Source organism: Lontra canadensis, unplaced genomic scaffold (assembly GCF_010015895.1).
Source record: "Lontra canadensis isolate GAN:19392208 unplaced genomic scaffold, GSC_riverotter_1.0 scaffold3, whole genome shotgun sequence".
NCBI lineage: Eukaryota > Metazoa > Chordata > Mammalia > Carnivora > Mustelidae > Lontra > Lontra canadensis.
In genome coordinates, this window is record NW_022630997.1 from 22,116,302 (window position 1) to 22,134,838 (window position 18,537).

The following is an 18,537-nucleotide window of genomic DNA, read 5'->3' on the forward strand; positions in this document are numbered from 1 at the left end:
TAGTGTATTATTAGTTTTGGATGTAGAGGTCGGTGATTCACAGTCTTATATAATAGTCAGTTCTCATTGCATCAAGTGCCCTCCTTAATGTCCATCACTCAGTTACCCCCATCATCCCACCCACCCCCTCCAGCAACCCTCAATTTGTTTCCTATGATTAAGAGTCTCTTATGATTTTTCTCCCTCTCTGATTTTGTCTTATTTTTTCTCTCTTCCCCTATGATCCTCGGTTTTTTTCTTAAATTCCACATATAAGTAAGATCATATGATAATTGTCTTTCTCTGACTTATTTCTGTTAATTTAATACCTTCCAGTTCCATCCCTGTTGTTCCAAATGGCAAGATTTCATTTTTTTGATAACTGAGTAGTATTCCATTGTGTGTGTATATATATACCACATCTTCTTTATCCATTCATCTGTCAATGGACATCTGGGCTTTTTCCATAGTTGGCTATTGTGGACATTTTTGCTATCAACATTAGGGTGCATTTACCCCTTTGGATCACTACATTTGTATCTTTGGGGTAAATACCTGGTAGTACAATTACCGGGTCATAGGGTAGCTCTATCTTCAACTTCTTGAGGAAACCCATCCTGTTTTCTAGAGTGGCTGCCACAGCTGCATTCCCACCAACAGTATAGGAGGGTTTTCCTTTCTCCACATCCTCACCGACATCTGTCATTTCCTGACTTGTTAATTTTAGCCATCTTGACTGGTGTGAGGTAGTATCTCACGGTGGCTTAGATTTGTATTTCCCTGATGCCGAGGGATGTTGAGCATTTCTTCATGTGCCTGTTGGCCATTTGGTTGTCTTCTTTGGGGATATGTCTGTTCATGTCTTTTGCCCATTTCTTGATTGGATTATTTGTTCTTTGGGTGTTGAGTTTGATAAGTTCTTTATAGATTTTGGATACTAACCCTTTATCTCATAATGTCATTTGCAAGTATTTTCTCCTATTCAGTATGTCGGTTATCTTTTTATTTTGTCAGCTGTTTCCTTTATGCAAAAGCCTTTCAGCTTACTAAAGTCCCAGCAGTTCACTTTTACCTTTGTTTCCCTTGCCTTCGGAAATGTGTCTGGTAAGAAGTTGCCGGGCTAAGGTTACAGAGCTTGCTGGCTGTGTTCTCCGCTAGGATTTTGATGGATTCCTGTTTCACATTGAGGTCTTTAATCCATTTTGGGCCCATTTTTTTTGTGATGATGTAAGGAAAATGGTCCAGTTTCATTTTTCTGCATGTGGGTGTCTAAATTTCCCAACTCCATGTGTTGAAGAGACTGTCTTTTTTCCATTGGATATTCTTTTCTACTTTGTCAAAGATTAGTTGACCATTGAGTTGAGGGTCCATTTCTAGATTCTCTGTTCTGTTCCATTGATCTCTTTGTCTGGTTTTGTGCTGGTGCCATACTGTCTTGATGATTCCAGATTTGTAGTAGAGCTTCAATTCCAGAATTGTGATGCTCCCTGCTTTGCTTTTCTTTTTCAACATTACTTTCACTGTTCAGTCTTTTCTGGTCCCATACAAATTTTAGAATTGTTTATTCTAGCTCTGTGAAAAGTGCTGGTGTTATTTTGATAGGGCCTGTATTGAATGTGTAGATTGCTTTGGGTAGTATAGTCATTTTAATAGTATTTGTTCTTCCAATCCAGGAGCATGGAATTTTTTTTCATTTCTTTGTGTCATCCTCAATTTCTTTCATAAGTGTTCCCTAGTTTTCAGTGTACAGATCTTTTGCCTAGGTTTATTCCTAGGTATCTTATGATTCTTGGCGCAATTATAATGGAATTGATTCCTTAATTTCTCTTTCTGCTGCTTCATTATTGGTGTATAGAAATGCAACAGATTTCTGTATGTTGATTTTATATCCTATGACTACTGAATTCATGTATCAGTTCTAGCAATTTTTGGTGGAGTCTTTTGGGTTTTCTACATAGAGTACCATGTCATCTGCAAAGAGTCAATGTTTGACTTCTTCCTTGCCAATTTGTTTGCCTTTTATTTCTTTTTATTGTCAGATTGCTGAGGCTAGGACTTCAAGCACTATGTCGAACAACAGTGATGAGAGTGGACATCCCTGTCATGTTCCTGACGTTAGCGGGAAAACTGTCAGTTTTTCCCCATTAAGGATGATATTAGGGTCTTCTATATATGGCCTTTATACTGTTGAGGTATGTTCCTTCTATCCCTACATTCCTAAGGGTTTTTATCAAGAAAGAATGCTGTATTTTGTCAAATGCTCTTTCTGCATCTATTGAGAAGAACACATGGTTCTTATCCTTTCTTTTATTAATGTGTTGTATCACATTGATTGATTTGTGGATATTGAACCACCCCTGCAGCCCAAGAAAAAATCACACTCAATCATGGTGAAAATCCTTTTAATGTACTGTTGGATTCCATAGCTCAGTATCTTGTTGAGAATTTTTGCAGCCATGTTTATCAGAGCTATTGGTCTGTAATTCTCCTTTTTAGTGAGGCCTTTGGTTTTGGATTCAAGGTAATGGTAGCCTCATAGAATGAGTTTGGAAGTTTTCCTTCCATTTCTGTTTTTTTTAGAACAGCTTCAGAAGAGTAGGTATTAATTCTTTTTTTTAAATGTTAGGTTAGTCACCATACAGTACGTCATTAATTTTTTATGTAGTTTCCAAGATTCATAGTTTGCATATAACACCTAGTGCTCCATACAATATGTGCCCTCCTTAACACCCATCACCAGGCTCACCCATCCTTCCCACCCCCTCCCCTCTAAAACCCTCTGTTTGTTTCTCAGAATCCACAGTCTCTCAAGGTTCATCTCCCCCTCCAATTCCCCCCCTTCATTTTTCCCTTCCCTCTCTGAATGTCCTCCATGCTATTCCTTATGTTCCACAAGTAAGTGAAGCTATATAATAATTGACTTTCACTGCTTGACTTATTTCACTCAGCATAATCTCTTCCAGTTGTATCAATTCTTCTTTAAATGTTTGGTAGAGGGGCACCTCTACCAAACTGAGGTAATTGATTGAGGTACCAACTGAGGGGCACCTCAGTCGTTAAGTGTCTGCCTTTGGCTCAAGTCATGATCCCAGGGTCCTGGGATCGAGCCCTGCAATGGGCTCCCTGCTTAGCAGGAATCCTGCTTCTCCCTCTCCTACTCCCCTTGCTTGTGTTCCCTCTCTCACTGTGTCTCTGTCAAATCAACAAAGTCTTAAACAAAAAAAAAAGACTTAAATGGTTGGTAGAATTCCCCTGGAAAGCCATCTAGCCCTGAACTCTTATTTGTTGGAGAGATAGAGATTTTTTTTTTATTTTTTTAAAAGTTTATTTATTTTATTATTTTTTTAAGATTTTATTTATTTATTTGACAGACAGAGATCACAGGTAGGCAGAGAGGCAAGCAGAGAGAGGAAGGGAGGCAGGCTCCCTGCTGAGCAGAGAGCCTGATGCGGGGCTTGATCCCAGGACCCTGGGATCATGACCTGAGCCGAAGGCAGAGGCTTTAACACACTGAGCCACCCAGGTGCCCCAAAAGTTTATTTAATTTAGAGAGAGATAGCGAGCAAGCAGGAGGAGAGTCAGAGGGAGAGAGAATCCTGAAGCAGGCTCCTTGCTGAGCTTGGAGTCTGACTCAGGGATTGATCCCAGGCCTCTGAGATCATGACCTGGCCACAACCAAGTGTCAGCTGCTCAACCAGCTGAGCCACCCAGGTGCTCCTTGTTGGGACATTTTTTTTTTAAGATTTTATTTATTTATTTGATAGAGATCACAAGTAGGCAGAGAGAGAGAGAGGAGGAAGCAGGCTCCCTGCTAAGCAGAGATCCCAATTCGGGGCTCGATCCTAGGACCCTGGGATCATGACCTGAGCCAAAGGCAGAGGCTTTAACTCACTGAGCCACCCAGGTGCCCCTTTTTGGGAGATTTTTGAAACTCATTCAATTTCTTTGCTAGTTATGGATCTGTTCAAATTTTCTATTTCTTCCTGTTTCAGTTTTAATAGCATGTACGTTTCTAGGAATTTGTCCATTTCTTCCAGCTTGCCCATTTGGTTGGCATATAATTGCTCATAATATTCTCTATAATTGTTTGTATTTCTTTGGTGTTGGTTGTGTTCTGTCCTCTTTCATTCATGATTTTATTTATTTGAGTCCTTTCTCTTTTCTTTTTGATAAGTTTGGCAGGGGGTTATCAATTTTGTTATATCTTCAAGGAACTAATTCCTAGTTTCATTGATCTACTCTACTGTTTTTTATAAATTTCTTTATCGATTACTTCTGCTCTAATCATAATTACTTCCTTTATTCTGCTGGTTTTAGGCTTTATTTGCTGTTCTTTTTCCAGCTTCTTTAGGTGTAAAATGAGGGTGTCCATTTGAGACTTTGCTTGTTTCTCGAGGAAGGCCTGTACTGCCATATACTTCGCTCTGATGACTGCCTTTTCTGATTCCCAAAGGTCTTAGACTGTTGCGTTTTCATTTCCATTTGCTTCCATGTAGTTCTTTATTTCTTCTTTAATTTCCTGGTTAACCCATTCATTCTTTAGTAGGATGTTCTTTTTTTTTTTTTTAAGATTTTATTTATTCATCTGAAAGACAGAGCATGCACAAGCAGGGTGGAAAGTTAGAAGGAGAAGCATACTCACTGCTGAGCAGGGAGCCAGATGTGGAATTCCATCCGAGGACCCAGAGATCATGACCTGAGCCGAATGCAGATGCTTAACCAGGCACGCCTAGTAAGATGCCACCCAGGCACCCCTAGTGAGATGTCCTTTAGCCTCCACATATTTGTAGTCTTGCCAGATTCTTTCTTCTGGTTGACTTCAAGTTTCATAGGGTTGTGGTCCAGAAATATGCTTGGTATGATCTCAGTCTTTTTGCACTGGTTGAGGCCTGATTTGTGACCCATTGTGTCACAAATGTTCCATGTGCACTCAAAAAGAATGTGTATTCTGCTGCTTTAGGATAAAATGCTCTGAATATATCGGGTAAGTCCACCTGGTCCAGCGTGTCATTCAAAGCCTTTGTTTCCTTGTTGATCCTTCTGCTTAGATGATCTGTCCTTTGCTGTGAGTGGGGTGTTAAATTCCCCTACTATTATTGTATTATTATCCATGAGTTAAAGTTTGTTATTAATTGATTTATATATTTGGTTGCTATCAAGTTGAAGACATAAATATTTACAATTGTTAGATCTTCTTGCTGCATAGATATAGTACCCATCTCTTATTATAGTCTTTGGTTTAAAATCTAGTTTGTGGGGGAGATGGAGTAATTGGGTGATGGGCATTAACAAGGGCACTGATGTAAGGAGCGGTGGGTGTTACATACCACTGATGAATCACTGAATTCTACCCCTGAAACTAATAATACACTATATGTTAACTAAATTTAATTTAAATTTTTAAAAATCCAGTTTCTCTGATATAAGGATGACTACTCCCACTTTCTTTTGATGTCCATTAGCATGATTGATGGTTTTCCAGCTCCTCACTTTCAATCTGGAGGTCTTTGGGTCTAAAATGAGTCTCTCATAAGCAGCATATTGATGAGTCTTAGGTTTTGTTTTGTTTTGTTATCCATTTTGATATTCTGAGTCTTTTGATTGGAGCATTGAGTCAATTTACAGAGTAATTATTGATTGGTATGAATTTAGTGCCATTGTATCAACCTGTAAAACCAATGTTCCTGTAGATTTTCTCTGTTCTTTTCTAGTCTTTGTTGCTTTTGGTCTCTCTTTCCCACTGAAACGGTTCCCTGTAATATTTCTTGGAGGACTGGTTTAGTGTTCACGAACTCCTTTAGTTTTTGCTTGTCTTGGAAACTCTTTATCTGTCCTATTCTGAGTAGTAGTCTTGCTGGATAGAAAAAAAAAATACACACATACACACACATATATGTATATATACATATGTGTATTTATATATACATGTATATATGCATGCATAAAGCCTTTTAATGTTGTAGTATTGTTACAGGAAATTAAGTGATGGGTACAGTCATAGGAATTGCATCTGTGTTCCAATCATCCTAGCCCCAAGTCCAGAACTCCAATAGAAACATTATAAAGGACATGATTTTCATAGACTTTACACAATGCAGCAAATGTAGGTTCAATTCTGCTTTAAAAAGGGAAAATGGGACAAAAGTGAAGCAATTGTAGAAAAGAAGATTCTAACATGAATAGAGTAAAAATTTAAAAGACAACCCACCCACCTTCCTCAAATGTACAAGTACAAAGGGACCTATGAAAGGCAGGAAATAAGCTGCCCGATGACAACTTTAAAGAACTCCTCATTTTAACTTCATGGGCAGTATCTCCAGAGCCAGTCCCTCATGGAAACTTGAGGCAATTTTCTTGCTCTTGTTTTTAAAAATTATTAACATAATTAATGTTAATAATCCATTATGGGTATAGATACAGGTCTGTGATTCATTAGTCTTACACAATACACAGCGCTCACCACAGCACATACCCTCCCCAGTGTCCATCACCCAGCCACCCCATCCCTTCCTGCCACCCTCTACTCCAGGAAACCTCAGTTTGTTTCCTATAATTAAGAGTCTCTTATGGTTTGTCTCTGTCTCTGGTTTCATCTTGTTTCTTTTTTTTCCTCTCTTCTCTATTATCCTCTGCCTTTCTTCTCAGATTCCATGTATGAGTAAGATCATATAATTGCCTTTCTCTGATTGCCTTATTTTACTTAGCTAATACCCTCTAGTTCCATCCATGTTGTTGAAAATGGCAAGATTTCAATTTTTTAAAAAGATTTTCTTTATTTATTTGACACAGAGAGAGATCACAAGTAGGCAGAGAGGCAGGCAGAGAGAGAGAGGAGGAAGCAGACTCCCCACTGAGCAGAGAGCCCTATGTGGGGCTCTATCCCAGGACCCTGAGATCATGACCTGAGCTGAAGGCAGAGGCTTTAACCCACTGAGCCACCCAGGTGCCCCAAGATTTCAATTTCTGATGGCTGCATAATACTCCTGTGTGTGTGTGTGTGTGTGTGTGTGTGTACACACACACCACAACTTCTTTGGATAAAATGTTCTTGACTGCATATTTTTCTCATTTAGCACATTGAAGATATCATGCCACTTTTTTCTGACCTTCCAGGTTTCTGTGGATAGATCTGCTGCTAACCTCATGTGTCTACCCTTGTAGGTTAAGGTAACCTACTCTTGTAGGTTAAAGCTAGGAACTATTTGTCCCTAGCTACTTTCAGAATTCTCTTTATCTTTGTATATTGCAAGTTTCACTATGATATGTCTCAATGTTGACCTGTTTTTTTTTTTTAAGATTTTTTTTTAATTTGAGAGAGATAGCATAAGCTGGGGGAGGGGAGGAGGAGGAGCAGTGAGAGGGAGAAGCAAACTCCCTTGCTGAGCAGGGAGCCCAATGTGGTGTTCCAACCCAGGACCCCAAGATCATGACTGAGGCAAAGGCAGATAGTTAACTGACTGAGCCACCTGGCACCTCTGTGTTGACCTGTTTTTGTTGAATTTGAGGTGTTCTCTGTGGCTCTTGGACTGGATTCCCTGCTTTCTTTCCCAGTTTGAGGAAGTTCTCACCTATAATGTGTTCAAATAAACCTTTTGCCTCTTATCCCACTCTTCTTCTGGGATTCCTATTATGTGGATATTATTGCACTCTGTGGAATCCCTAAGTCCCTACGTCTATATTGTGATCTCATAGGTTTTGTTTCCTCCTCTTTTCAGCTTCATTATTTCCCATAATTTTATCTTCTATTTCACCTATTTGATACTCTGGTTCTTCCATCCTCATTGTGATTATATCCAGTCAGTTTTGTACCTCAGTCATAGCACTTTTTATCTCAGCCTGACTAGTTTTTAGGTCTTTGATCTCTACAGCCAGGGTTTCTCTGGCATCTTCTACGCATCTTTCAAGCCCAGCCAGTATTCTTATGACTGTTGTTCTAAATTCTTGTTCAGATATATTGCTTATATCTGGTTTTTGGCTTTGTTGTTGTTGTTGTTGTTTGTTTGTTTTTGTTTATATCTGTTTTGAGTGAACCCCTGGCTGAGATTTTTTTCTTGAACTTTCTTTTGGGGAAAATTCCTCTGTCTTGTCATCATGTCTAAGTTTCTGTCTTTTCTGAATTATGGAAATTTATGTTTCCTGCTCCTGAGAGTAATACCATATTAAGAAAGAGTCATACACTGTCCAGGGCCTGGAGTTTCAGGAAGTCTTTCTGGTGTATGCTGTGTGGTCTGCTGTCATGTTTCAGATGCGCTTTCACAAAGGTCAGTCCTCTAAAGAATTCCTCCTTGCTTGCACTGGGGAGTGTTTGGATCTTTAACTACATGAGCTTTGATTTGTTTGTTAAGATAAGCCTTGCAGGGGCGCCTGGGTGGCTCAGTGGGTTAAAGCCTCTGCCTTTGGCTCAGGTCATGATCCTAGGGTCCTGGGATTGAGCCCTGTATCGGGCTCTCTGCTCAGCGGGGAGCCTGCTTCCCCCGCTCTCTCTGCCTGCCTCTCTGCCTATTTGTGATCTCTGTCAAAAATAAATAATAATAATAAGCCTTGCATTTGTCACATTCTCTCCTTCCAACTGTGCAGATTATTTTCTTTAGCCTCCGATCAATTTCCAGTTGTTCCAAATGATTTGATGTTGGTACCTCATGTTTGAGGGAAATGAGGCAAGCTTAGGCTCCCCTTACTGCTCCACCACATTAACACCTCTCTGAAGGCCCAGTTTTTATATCTCTGATGTTAAATTTATTTTACCATTTTTTTTTTCTGTTTTCTTGATGTTAGCTTCTTCAGGGTTAGTGTTCTGATTTTGAAGTATAATGTTTGTTATGCCTTGTTGGAGTTCCTCAAATATCTTTTCCATTTTTTAATTTAAATTCAGTTAATTAACATGTAATGTATTATTGGTTTCAGAGGTAGAGGTCAGTGATTCATCAGTCTTAGGTAACACGCAGTGCTCATTCTATCACCAGTTACCCTGTTCCCCCACCTCCCTCCCCTTCAGCAACCCTCAGTTTGTGTCCTATGATTAAGAGTCTCTTATGGTTTGTCTCCCTCTCTGATTTCATCTTGTTTTTTTTTTCTTTCCTCCCCTCTGATCCTCTGTTTATTTTTTAAATCCCACATATGAGTGAGATCATATAATTGTCTCTGTTTAACTTATTTCGCTTAGCATAATACCCTCTAGTTCCATCCATGTCATTGCAAGTGGCAACATTTCAATTTTTTGATGACTGAGTAGTATTCGTATGTGTGTGTGTGTGTGTGTGTGTGTGTATAAAATCCATATCTTCTTTATCCATTCATCTATCGATGGACATCTGGGCTTTTCCCATAGTTTGGCTATTTTGGACATTGCTCCTATAAACACTGGGGTGCATGTGCCCTTTCAGATCACTACATTTGTATCTTTGGGGTAAATACCTGGTAGTACTGTTATTGGGTCATAGGGTAGCTCTATATTCAACTTTCTGAGGAACCTCCATACTGTTTTCCAAAGTGGCTGCCCCAGCCGCATTCCCACCAACAGTGTAAGAGGATTCCCCCTCAAATATCTTTGATATCTGAGTTCATAGACGCTTTGAAATATTCATAGTATTGAATGCTAGAGTATATTTCTTCACCAAATTGAGAACAAGCAATATAGACTCCGATTCTAGGACCCTCACTGGAAAAGGATGTGTGGGGGGAAGGATAGGTGACATGCAGCCAAGGGACTTCCCACTGTTTGAGTGATTTCTTCCCTTGATTTGATAGATTCCGTCCCCTATCTACTGTTTGTTGATCCCGTATCCCCCTTGGCAGTTAAGTGTGTCAGAACTCCTGACATATGGGCAAGGCTTTGTCAAGAGAGTTGAGATATCTCTCCTCTTCTCTGGGAGATACTAGCTCTCTATAGCCTTCATTTTTACCCTGTCTCCTCCTTTCTGTCTCTTAATTCTGGCCTTTTCCTGGATTTTCTGGAAAAAGACACTGGGAGAGTGCTTCTTTCTTCTGCTCACAGAATGGTAAATTTTGACATGAGATAATTCTTTAATCAATTGTCACGATCATGAATTACATCTCTTTGAAAATCAGATAGCTTTCAATTTTACTGTTAAAATATGACAGTCCCAACTAAAAAAATAACACTTCTCCAGACCATTGCCACTGAAAACCTAGATATTTATCAATACTAAGGTGACTGATTTTCTTTTCATATTTACCAGTGGGTCACAGTCCACTGAGGATAAAACACGTATTTACCCAAAAGTTCAAAACAGTGCATGTTTGATGATTAGCTTGCACTTAGTATTTATAAAGTCATTGGATACCAAGTTTTCAACTTCATTTATACAAAACACATCAATGGATCTCTTCATACTTCTGGTAATATGTCTTTCTTGTTTGATTCCTTTCTTTCTGTGGAATTGCAACCGTGCCAGAGGGAAGCTGCCGCCTGGCCCGACTCCTCTCCCAATCATTGGAAATATTCTACAGATAAATACTAAGAATGTCAGCAAATCTCTAAGGAAGGCAAGTATGATTACTTTTCTTCCAGTTGTTTGCATTTACAGCCCTATAACTAAATAAAATGTCCCAGACACCATGTTTTAAGGAGATGGTTTGAATAGGACGTGTCATTTGGATACTCAGATATGATTGTAAGTGGTATATAGCTGGAAAGCTTCCAGAAGGGATTGAGAGCCATGAGATTATTGCTGAAATTGCCAAAGAAGGAATTCCCTGTCCATTTTGTGACCAGGTCTCCTTTTTAGTAATTATTCTTTAGTAAACTCTAATGGCAGTGAAATTGCTTTCAGTTAAAAAAAAAAGTTCTAAAGATTTACACAGTCACACTAGAAGTTTCCTAAGAGCACACATTGATTTAAGTCTAGGAAATAATTCAAGTCTCCAAAATTTTCAGCTTCTATTATATTTGCTCAATGAGTGAGTGAGTAACTACTTTATTCTTGGCTATTTATATAGCAACAGCTCTCTAAATCTTGAAGGAATTGTCTGAAATCTGTCTTCACTAAGATAGCTAGTGACCAGAACACACCCTCTAGAAGCTTCTTTCTGTGTTTTGGGCTGTGGATTCAAAGGCATTATGTTAGCACCCTAGCCGTCCACTTGTAAACTCACAGCATTGGGCAAATTTTAAAAATCTCCCTGAGCCTTAGTTTCCATTTCTTTAAAATGTGAATAATAATTGTATTTTTCACATGGTCCTTGAGTATGTCATATACTGAACAATTTACTGAATGTCTACTTTGTATTAGGCACTCCATTAGATGCTGGGGATTTTCAGTGATGAATGAAAAAAAGAAGACTCTAGCATTATGGAATTTATAGTCTAGACGGAAGGCATGTATTTGTAAAGTAATCATGCAAGTGAGTGTGTGATTACAAACCACGTAAAAGGGACACAGTAGCAAGAGGCCATGCATTCTGGAGGAGGAAGGATGGGAGGAACAGTCAGCAAAGGGTTCTCTGAGCAAGTGAACCTGGAGCTGAGATCTAAAGAATGACCAAGCACTCACCAGAAAAAATACAGATGTAAGTTTGTTCTAGGCTGCTTGAATCTGGACGAGAATTACTTGTTGGTGTCTCTGAAGTAGGACCAGTTTGCTTATAGACCAGAGAGTAAATAAAAACATGGTGTGGGATGAGATTGGAGAAGTAAGTAGGGGCCAGAGCATGTGGGTCTTTCAAGGCTTTTAAGAATATTAGTTTTGGGGCACCTGGGTGGCTTGGTGGGTTGAGTCTCTGCCTTTGGCTCGGGTCATGATCTCGGAGTCCTGGGATCGGGCCCCACGTCGGGCTCTCTGCTCAGCGGGGAGCCTGCTTCCTCCCCCCCCCGACCCGCCTGCCTTTCTGCCTACTGTGATCTCTCTCCCTCTGTCAAATAAATAAATAAAACATTAAAAAAAAAAGAATATTAGTTTTTAGAGCTTCCTGGGTAGCTCAGTTGTTTAAGCATCTGACTCTCAATCTCAGCTCAGGTCTTGATCTCAGGTTGTGAGTTCAAGCCCTGTCTTGGGCACCATGCTGAATTTGGAGGCTACTTTAAAAAAATAATTAAACACACACACACACACACACACACACACACACACACACACACACATATAATCTTTAGCCCAAGAGCCATGCGATGCCATTAATGTGCTTAAACAGGACTCTCATGTTAGCATTTGCCCTGTGAAAAGATCACTCTGGTTGTTTAATGGAGAATGACTTGTAAGGCAGCAGGAGGACTCACACTTTGGGTAAGTTGAAAGAGTGTAGGTCCTACATCATTTAGGATACCAAATAAGTTGCCATGACAGAAAGATCTCAATAACACAGTGGCTTAAAGAAGACAGGAGCTTATTTCTATCTTACAGAATGCTATAGAGGCTGCCTGTCCTCCTTGAGGTCATCCAGAGAACCAGGTTTTCTTAGTCTTGTAGTTTAGCATCCTGGCACCTAGGCTATTGTTCACATGTGCACAGACACAGTGGGGCTATCTCCACGCTGTCGTTTTAGTCCATGGGTAGGGGGAGGGATGGAGGGCAAGCATTTATCATTTACCAGTAGTGTAGGATTTGCACACATCATTTCTGCTAATAGCAGTTCGTGCAAACTTTGTCACATGGCCACACAGGGAAGTGGGGAAATGTCGGTGATTACATCATCAGGGTCTTTTTTTTTTTAAATATTTTATTTATCTGTTTGACAGAGATCACAAATAGACAGGGAGGGGGGGAAGCAGGCTCCCCACTGAACAGAGAGCCCGATGTGGGGCTCGATCCCAGGACCCCGGGATCGTGACCTGAGCCAAAGGCAGAGGCTTTAACCCAGTGAGCCACCCAGGTGCCCCTACATCATCAGGTTCTTATGTACTATTAAAAAATCTAGTACTCTGTGTGCTAAAAAGATGTGGGAGGTGGATAATGAGGGAGGATTATGAGTCTACACAGGGGACAAGAGCAGGAACTCCCCTTAAACAGGACGAGAACCCACCATTGTAACTATAGGAAGGAAGAGAAATTTGTTGCAATTACAGGTGTGGCAGGCAAAAGTTAATAAAATAATATGAATAAAATCCATAATATAGCCCCTGTCACATAGGAGGAGCTGAATAAAGATGAACTGTGGATGAGGATCATAATAGTAGCAATGTTACTAATAATAGAATGATAATTACCACTAATGTGATTTATTTAATTACTAGTTCTACAAGTTGAAAGCTTTTATAATGGTTGAGTGCATATTAAAATATCTCTTCGGTAAGATTAAAACTATTTCTCTCACTTGTCCACATTCCTAGTTGCGAAATTCTACTGCTCTTGCACTTGTTCCTTTCCCAGCTAGCAGAGAGTTATGGCCCTGTGTTCACTGTGTATTTCGGCATGAAGCCCACAGTGGTGTTATATGGACATGAAGCGGTGAAGGAAGCCCTGATTGATCGGAGTGAGGAGTTTTCTGGCAGAGGCGGTTTCCCAGTGGTGGACTGCATCACCCGTGGATTAGGTGTGCGTCAATTTGGGGAATGTTTGTGGGTTTGTAAGTTGTTAAGACTCCAAACAGGCCAAGGGATTGAGAAATTGTACGTATTTAGAGAAATTCCAACATTTTTCTATAAAGGATCATTAATCCATATTGTAGATAATGAAGGGGACACACAATGTCTCCATGAAATACTAGAGGCACTAGAGGCAGTGGAAGCAAATCATCTCACTGTCAACATTCTATGAATTTGTGTCCACTTTAAATTATGGCCAGTTAAGATAATGTTCATTTCAGTTAAGATAATAAGAGACTAGGAGAAATAAGGAGGGACGAAAACGACTCAGTTATCCTAGTCAGCAAACATTTTGCTTTCTGGCCTGAGTCATGGTTGCCAAGAGACTATTTTAAGAAAGTTCCATAGTGTGCATGGAGCCAACATAGGTTTGAAATATTTCTAGCCTTGCCTTCAATCATTTCTTCTTCTTTAAAAAAAAAAAGCATAGGAAATATTTGAATACAATGAGATACAAAGCATAAAGCACAAATGTGCTCTGAGATGATTACAGGAAAACGCACGGTGAATATATATGGATTGCAAGTGATCTTAGAAAAAGCTTTTTAAACTAAAGTAGTTGAACTGTCTTCCATTTGTTCTGCAGTTGGCCCTAGGGTCTCCAGTCCTCTGGTGGGTCACTGGGTTTCTGCAAAAAAAGATAAGGCCTGAATGGGTCACTTCCTCCTCTACCTTGTTCTTTAAAATCTATATGGACAAATTTCCTATGAAAATTACTTTCTCCTGATCTTGTCATGGCTCCAGGAGTCTGATTGAACTTTCTTGGTGTTAAGACTATGTTTCATGGAAAAGAGTTAACAAACAGAGGGCAAATGTGAAAATGAGGAGGAAGAGCTTATCATGAACTTCTTTCCAGTGCACGAGTGCTCTCTCCTTCTCTTGAGAAGCAACTCGTTTTGTTGCCTCTCCCACAATTCATTTACAATGTGCAAAAACCAGCCCTGAAATGTCATCTACGACATGGACTCACCATGATCTATTACCTGTGTGAGCACAGAGCAAGCATTTTGCCTCATTGACCATCAGTAAAATGGGGACAAAACCCTTGGTTCACAGAATTATTCCGAGGTTTGAAGGAGCTAACAGATGTAGAAGAGTTGAGTAATACATCAAACCAGAGTCCTGACAGACACTAGGTTAAGAGGAGGTGGGCACAGCAGGGCTCATTGGAAAGTTCTGTTGCTGACACCACCCTATTCACATCCCTGCCTAAGTGTGATTATCCTTTTCTGAGATACTGACTCTCAGCTAGAATTCATGGTGATGGAGGTCATTCTTTTCTCTCTCTTTTTCTCTCTTTTTCTGATAGGAATTGTTTTCAGCAGTGGAGAAACATGGAAGCAAACCCGGCGTTTTTCCCTCACGATTTTGCGGAATATGGGCATGGGAAAGAAGACTATTGAAGACAGAATTCAAGAGGAAGCCTTGTGTCTGGTGGAAGCGTTAAAAAAAACCAACGGTGTGTATTTCTTTATGTAACGAGCAGTACTCGTTTGGGGAGACTCTGTGCTATTTCAGATAGGCGACAGAGAGATCTGATGCCTGCAGCACAACAAAAGTTGCTTTTTTGCTCACGTAACAGTAGTAAGAGGGAAAGTGGTTGGCGTAACAGCTGTTTCAGGCACTAGGGTGATAGGAACCCTGATATCTTTTTTCAGCACCTGGCTTCCTGGGTCACCCAGATTTCTTTCTGTTTGCATGGTAGCAGAAGGAGCAAAGAACAATCAAAACAGCAAATTGGGTTTTCAGTAGGCCAGGTATGGCAATAGCACACCAAACTTCTTTCACATTCCATGGGCTCTACCATGGGACCGCACCCACCCTAAGAGGCACTGGGAAATGTAGGTGTCTGTGTGCATAGGAAAATGGGGAGAACATGGATTTTGGTAGTGAACTAGTAGTTTTGGCCATAATATCTTGAAAAATGAAGTAATTTCCAATGTATGTCACGTCATTATGCTGGCATTTTTGTATACGTGTGTATGCCATGCAGGACTGCCAGGGGAGGTAGAAGAGAAAGGAGGTGGGCAGGACACTTGTCAGGAAAGGAGTAAGATCAGGATCATAAGATATATGTGGTTTCCTGAACCTCAGTATTTCAATATTTTCCAAATAAATAATGCTGTTTTCTGTATGGTGAACTGCCATCGTGTTTCATATATATGTATATATACATACATATGTATTTTTTAGAGAGAGAGAGTGGTGGGGAAAGGCAGGGAGAGAGAGAGTCTTAAGCAGGCTCCACCCTCAGCATGGAGCCTGATGCGGGGCTTGATCCAACGACCCTGAGATCATGACCTGAGCTGAAATCAAGAGTCAGATGCTAAACTGACTGAGCCACCCTGGCGCCCCTGGCTGCCATTGTGGGTTTGTTTTTTTTTTAAGATTTTATTTATTTACTTGACAGAGATCAAAAGTAGGCAGAAAGGCAGTCAGAGAGAGAGAGAGGGGGCAGTGGAGCAGACTCCCTGCCGAGCAGAGAGCCCGATGTGGGGCTCGATCCCAGGACCCTGAGACCATGACCTGAGCCGAAGGCAGAGGCTTTAACCCACCGAGCCACCCAGGCGCCCCAATGTTTTTTAACTCAAGTTATGTATTGTCTAGATATTTTGTCCCTCCGCTTTTTTTTTTTGCTGCTATTAATATAAAAAATGCAATTATTACAAATACTTGCATGATTTTTGTTTCTTCCTCAGAATAAGTTGTGACAGTCTAGTGACAGTGAATATCATTTAGACTTTTGATGTGTATTACTGAGGAGTGGTTGGGAGACCTGACAGAAGAAGGGATATAAACATATATATTTTTGTAAACTTTCAATTTAATATACTAAATACTTCATGTTTAATTTATGTTTATTAAGAACATTATAATAGATTACTACAGTATTCCACTATTTGGATGCTCGTGACCTACAGCCACCCTGATTCTGCCCGATCCTGCCAAGCTATGGGGCCCTCGACTCTTGGGTAACCCATCTCACCACTGGGTAACTCTGACTATTGGAAGGTTCTTTCGTATGTTGAGCAGAACATCTTTCCTCAAAAATTCCACTTTTTGATCCCAGCTACGTTTGTTTTTTTTTGTCCCTTTTGGAGCTACAGTGTTGTAACAGTCACCTCACAGAGACAAGATGTATCTCCCACCCCAAATCTGGTTTAGATGTTTTATTTTGTTTTTATTCTTGTGTTATCTTCTTTTTTTTAATTATTTTTTATTATGTCATGTTAGTCACCGCATAGTACATCAGTTTTTGATGTAGTGATCCATGATTTATTATTTGTCGAGACTGATTGTACCATACACATCCCATTTGGATGTAAAAAGTTTGATTCACAAAATGAGGCTTTCTGTAGAGCGCGGGGCAGCTCCTAAGCAGATGAAGAAACAGCTTGAGAAGGAGGCCTGGGTGTCTCAGTTGAGTGGCTAAGCTTCTGTCTTCAGCTCAGGTCATGATCCCAGGATCCTGGGATGGAGCCCCTTGTCAAACTCCCTGCTCAGCGAGGAGCCTGCTTGTACCTCTCTGCCCCTTATCCTGCTTGTGCTGTCTTTCTCTCACTCTGCTCTATCAAATAAACAAATAAAATCTTAAAAAAAAAAAAAAAACAACTTGAGAGAGCAGGGAAAGGGCACTGGCTTGATGACTCTGTGGTGGTTAAGGGATAGGGTAGAGAATGAGTTCCTGTGTGCAGGTCAGTGCTTGTAGAGTTTAAATGTCCTGCTTCCAAAGGAAGGACCCTTGAGGTTTTTTATCCGCTTGTCCAGTTGTGAATAGAAGAAGAAGAGGTGAGGTTCAAAAGTTGTCAGCAGCCAAACTTCAAAGCATGGAGTCATGTTCTATATTATATATAGGGAGCCTGGTTCCAATACGATAATGTATTTTTTCAAAGATCCAAATGGAACTCCAGTTTCTCTCATGATTGTTCTCTTCTACAAGAAGAGTACACACAGCTTTTTTCAACTATGTTTTATAAAATAACAGTTTCAAGTCTCTCCAGTCTCCTGATCTTCTGAGGCTGCTTAGCTTCCTGCAGGCATCGTGAAGAAATAGTCACACTGAGAGCTGAACTTTATACCTTTCAAGATATTTTTTTAAATTTTTATTTATTTTTTAAAATTTCTTTTCAGTGTTCCAGAATTCATTGTTTATGGACCACACCCAGTGCTCTATGCAATCTGTGCCCTCCACCTTTCAAGATATTTTTAAGTGACCTCCTTCTTGTGAATTATGTTGTGGCTCTTATTTGAAGAATAATGTAAATAGAACACTTAGAGAAATTAAAAAATGGACTGGATTAGACAGCTTTGTTTGGGGAACAATACATTTTTGGCACACTGGGTTTACAGTGAAGATGAAATATCCAGGGAATCCCTATATTTAAAAGAACCCCAGCAGTCAACCCTTCTCAGTCATTTAAAAAAATTTTTTTTTAAATTTTTATTTATTTTTAAAATTTCTTTCTAGTGTTCCAGACCATCAATTTCAGATTTATATGAAAATTGTGCTCTAACTTTTAACTTATATTGTTTTAGCATCTCCCTGTGATCCTACTTCCCTTCTGGGCTGTGCTCCCTGCAATGTCATCTGCTCCATTATTTTCCAGAATCGTTTTGAGTATGGCGATAAAACATTGTTAACCTTGATAGAGTATTTTCACGAAAACCTCCTAATTTCAAGCACCCCCTGGATACAGGTAAATGGGAAAATAAGTTTTTTAAATGGGAAATAAGTTTTTAGCTAACCTATTGCTCATGCTTACCTCACCCCTTTGTCCGGCTTGCAAATGGATAAAGTCATGTTTATCAAACTATCATTTGAAACCAATTAGTTATCAAATCAATTTAATGTGGTGAAATGAAATTTACAACATGAAATGGAGTGGGGCGCCTGAGTGGCTTATACTCAAAACATCCGACTGGTGATTTCAGCTCAGGTCATGATCCCAGGTGCGTGGGCTCAAGTCCCTTATCAGGCTCGGTGCTCAGCAGGGAGTTTGCTTGAGATTTCTCTTTCT

At 40.0% G+C, this 18,537-nt stretch overlaps 1 protein-coding gene across 2 annotated transcripts in view; it reads left to right on the top strand.

The window, feature by feature from the left end:
• The first annotated feature begins 10,289 nt into the window (after window positions 1-10,289).
• LOC116854212 (cytochrome P450 2C21) overlaps window positions 10,290-18,537 on the top strand; it is a 30,735-nt gene continuing 22,487 nt past the window's right edge. For both annotated transcript variants that reach the window (XM_032835932.1, XM_032835933.1), the window contains exons 1-4: window positions 10,290-10,485; window positions 13,305-13,467; window positions 14,829-14,978; window positions 18,056-18,216. In XM_032835932.1, coding sequence (XP_032691823.1) covers window positions 10,318-10,485; window positions 13,305-13,467; window positions 14,829-14,978; window positions 18,056-18,216 — 642 coding nt within the window. In that variant the 5' untranslated portion in view covers window positions 10,290-10,317. The remainder of the gene's footprint in view (window positions 10,486-13,304; window positions 13,468-14,828; window positions 14,979-18,055; window positions 18,217-18,537) is intronic.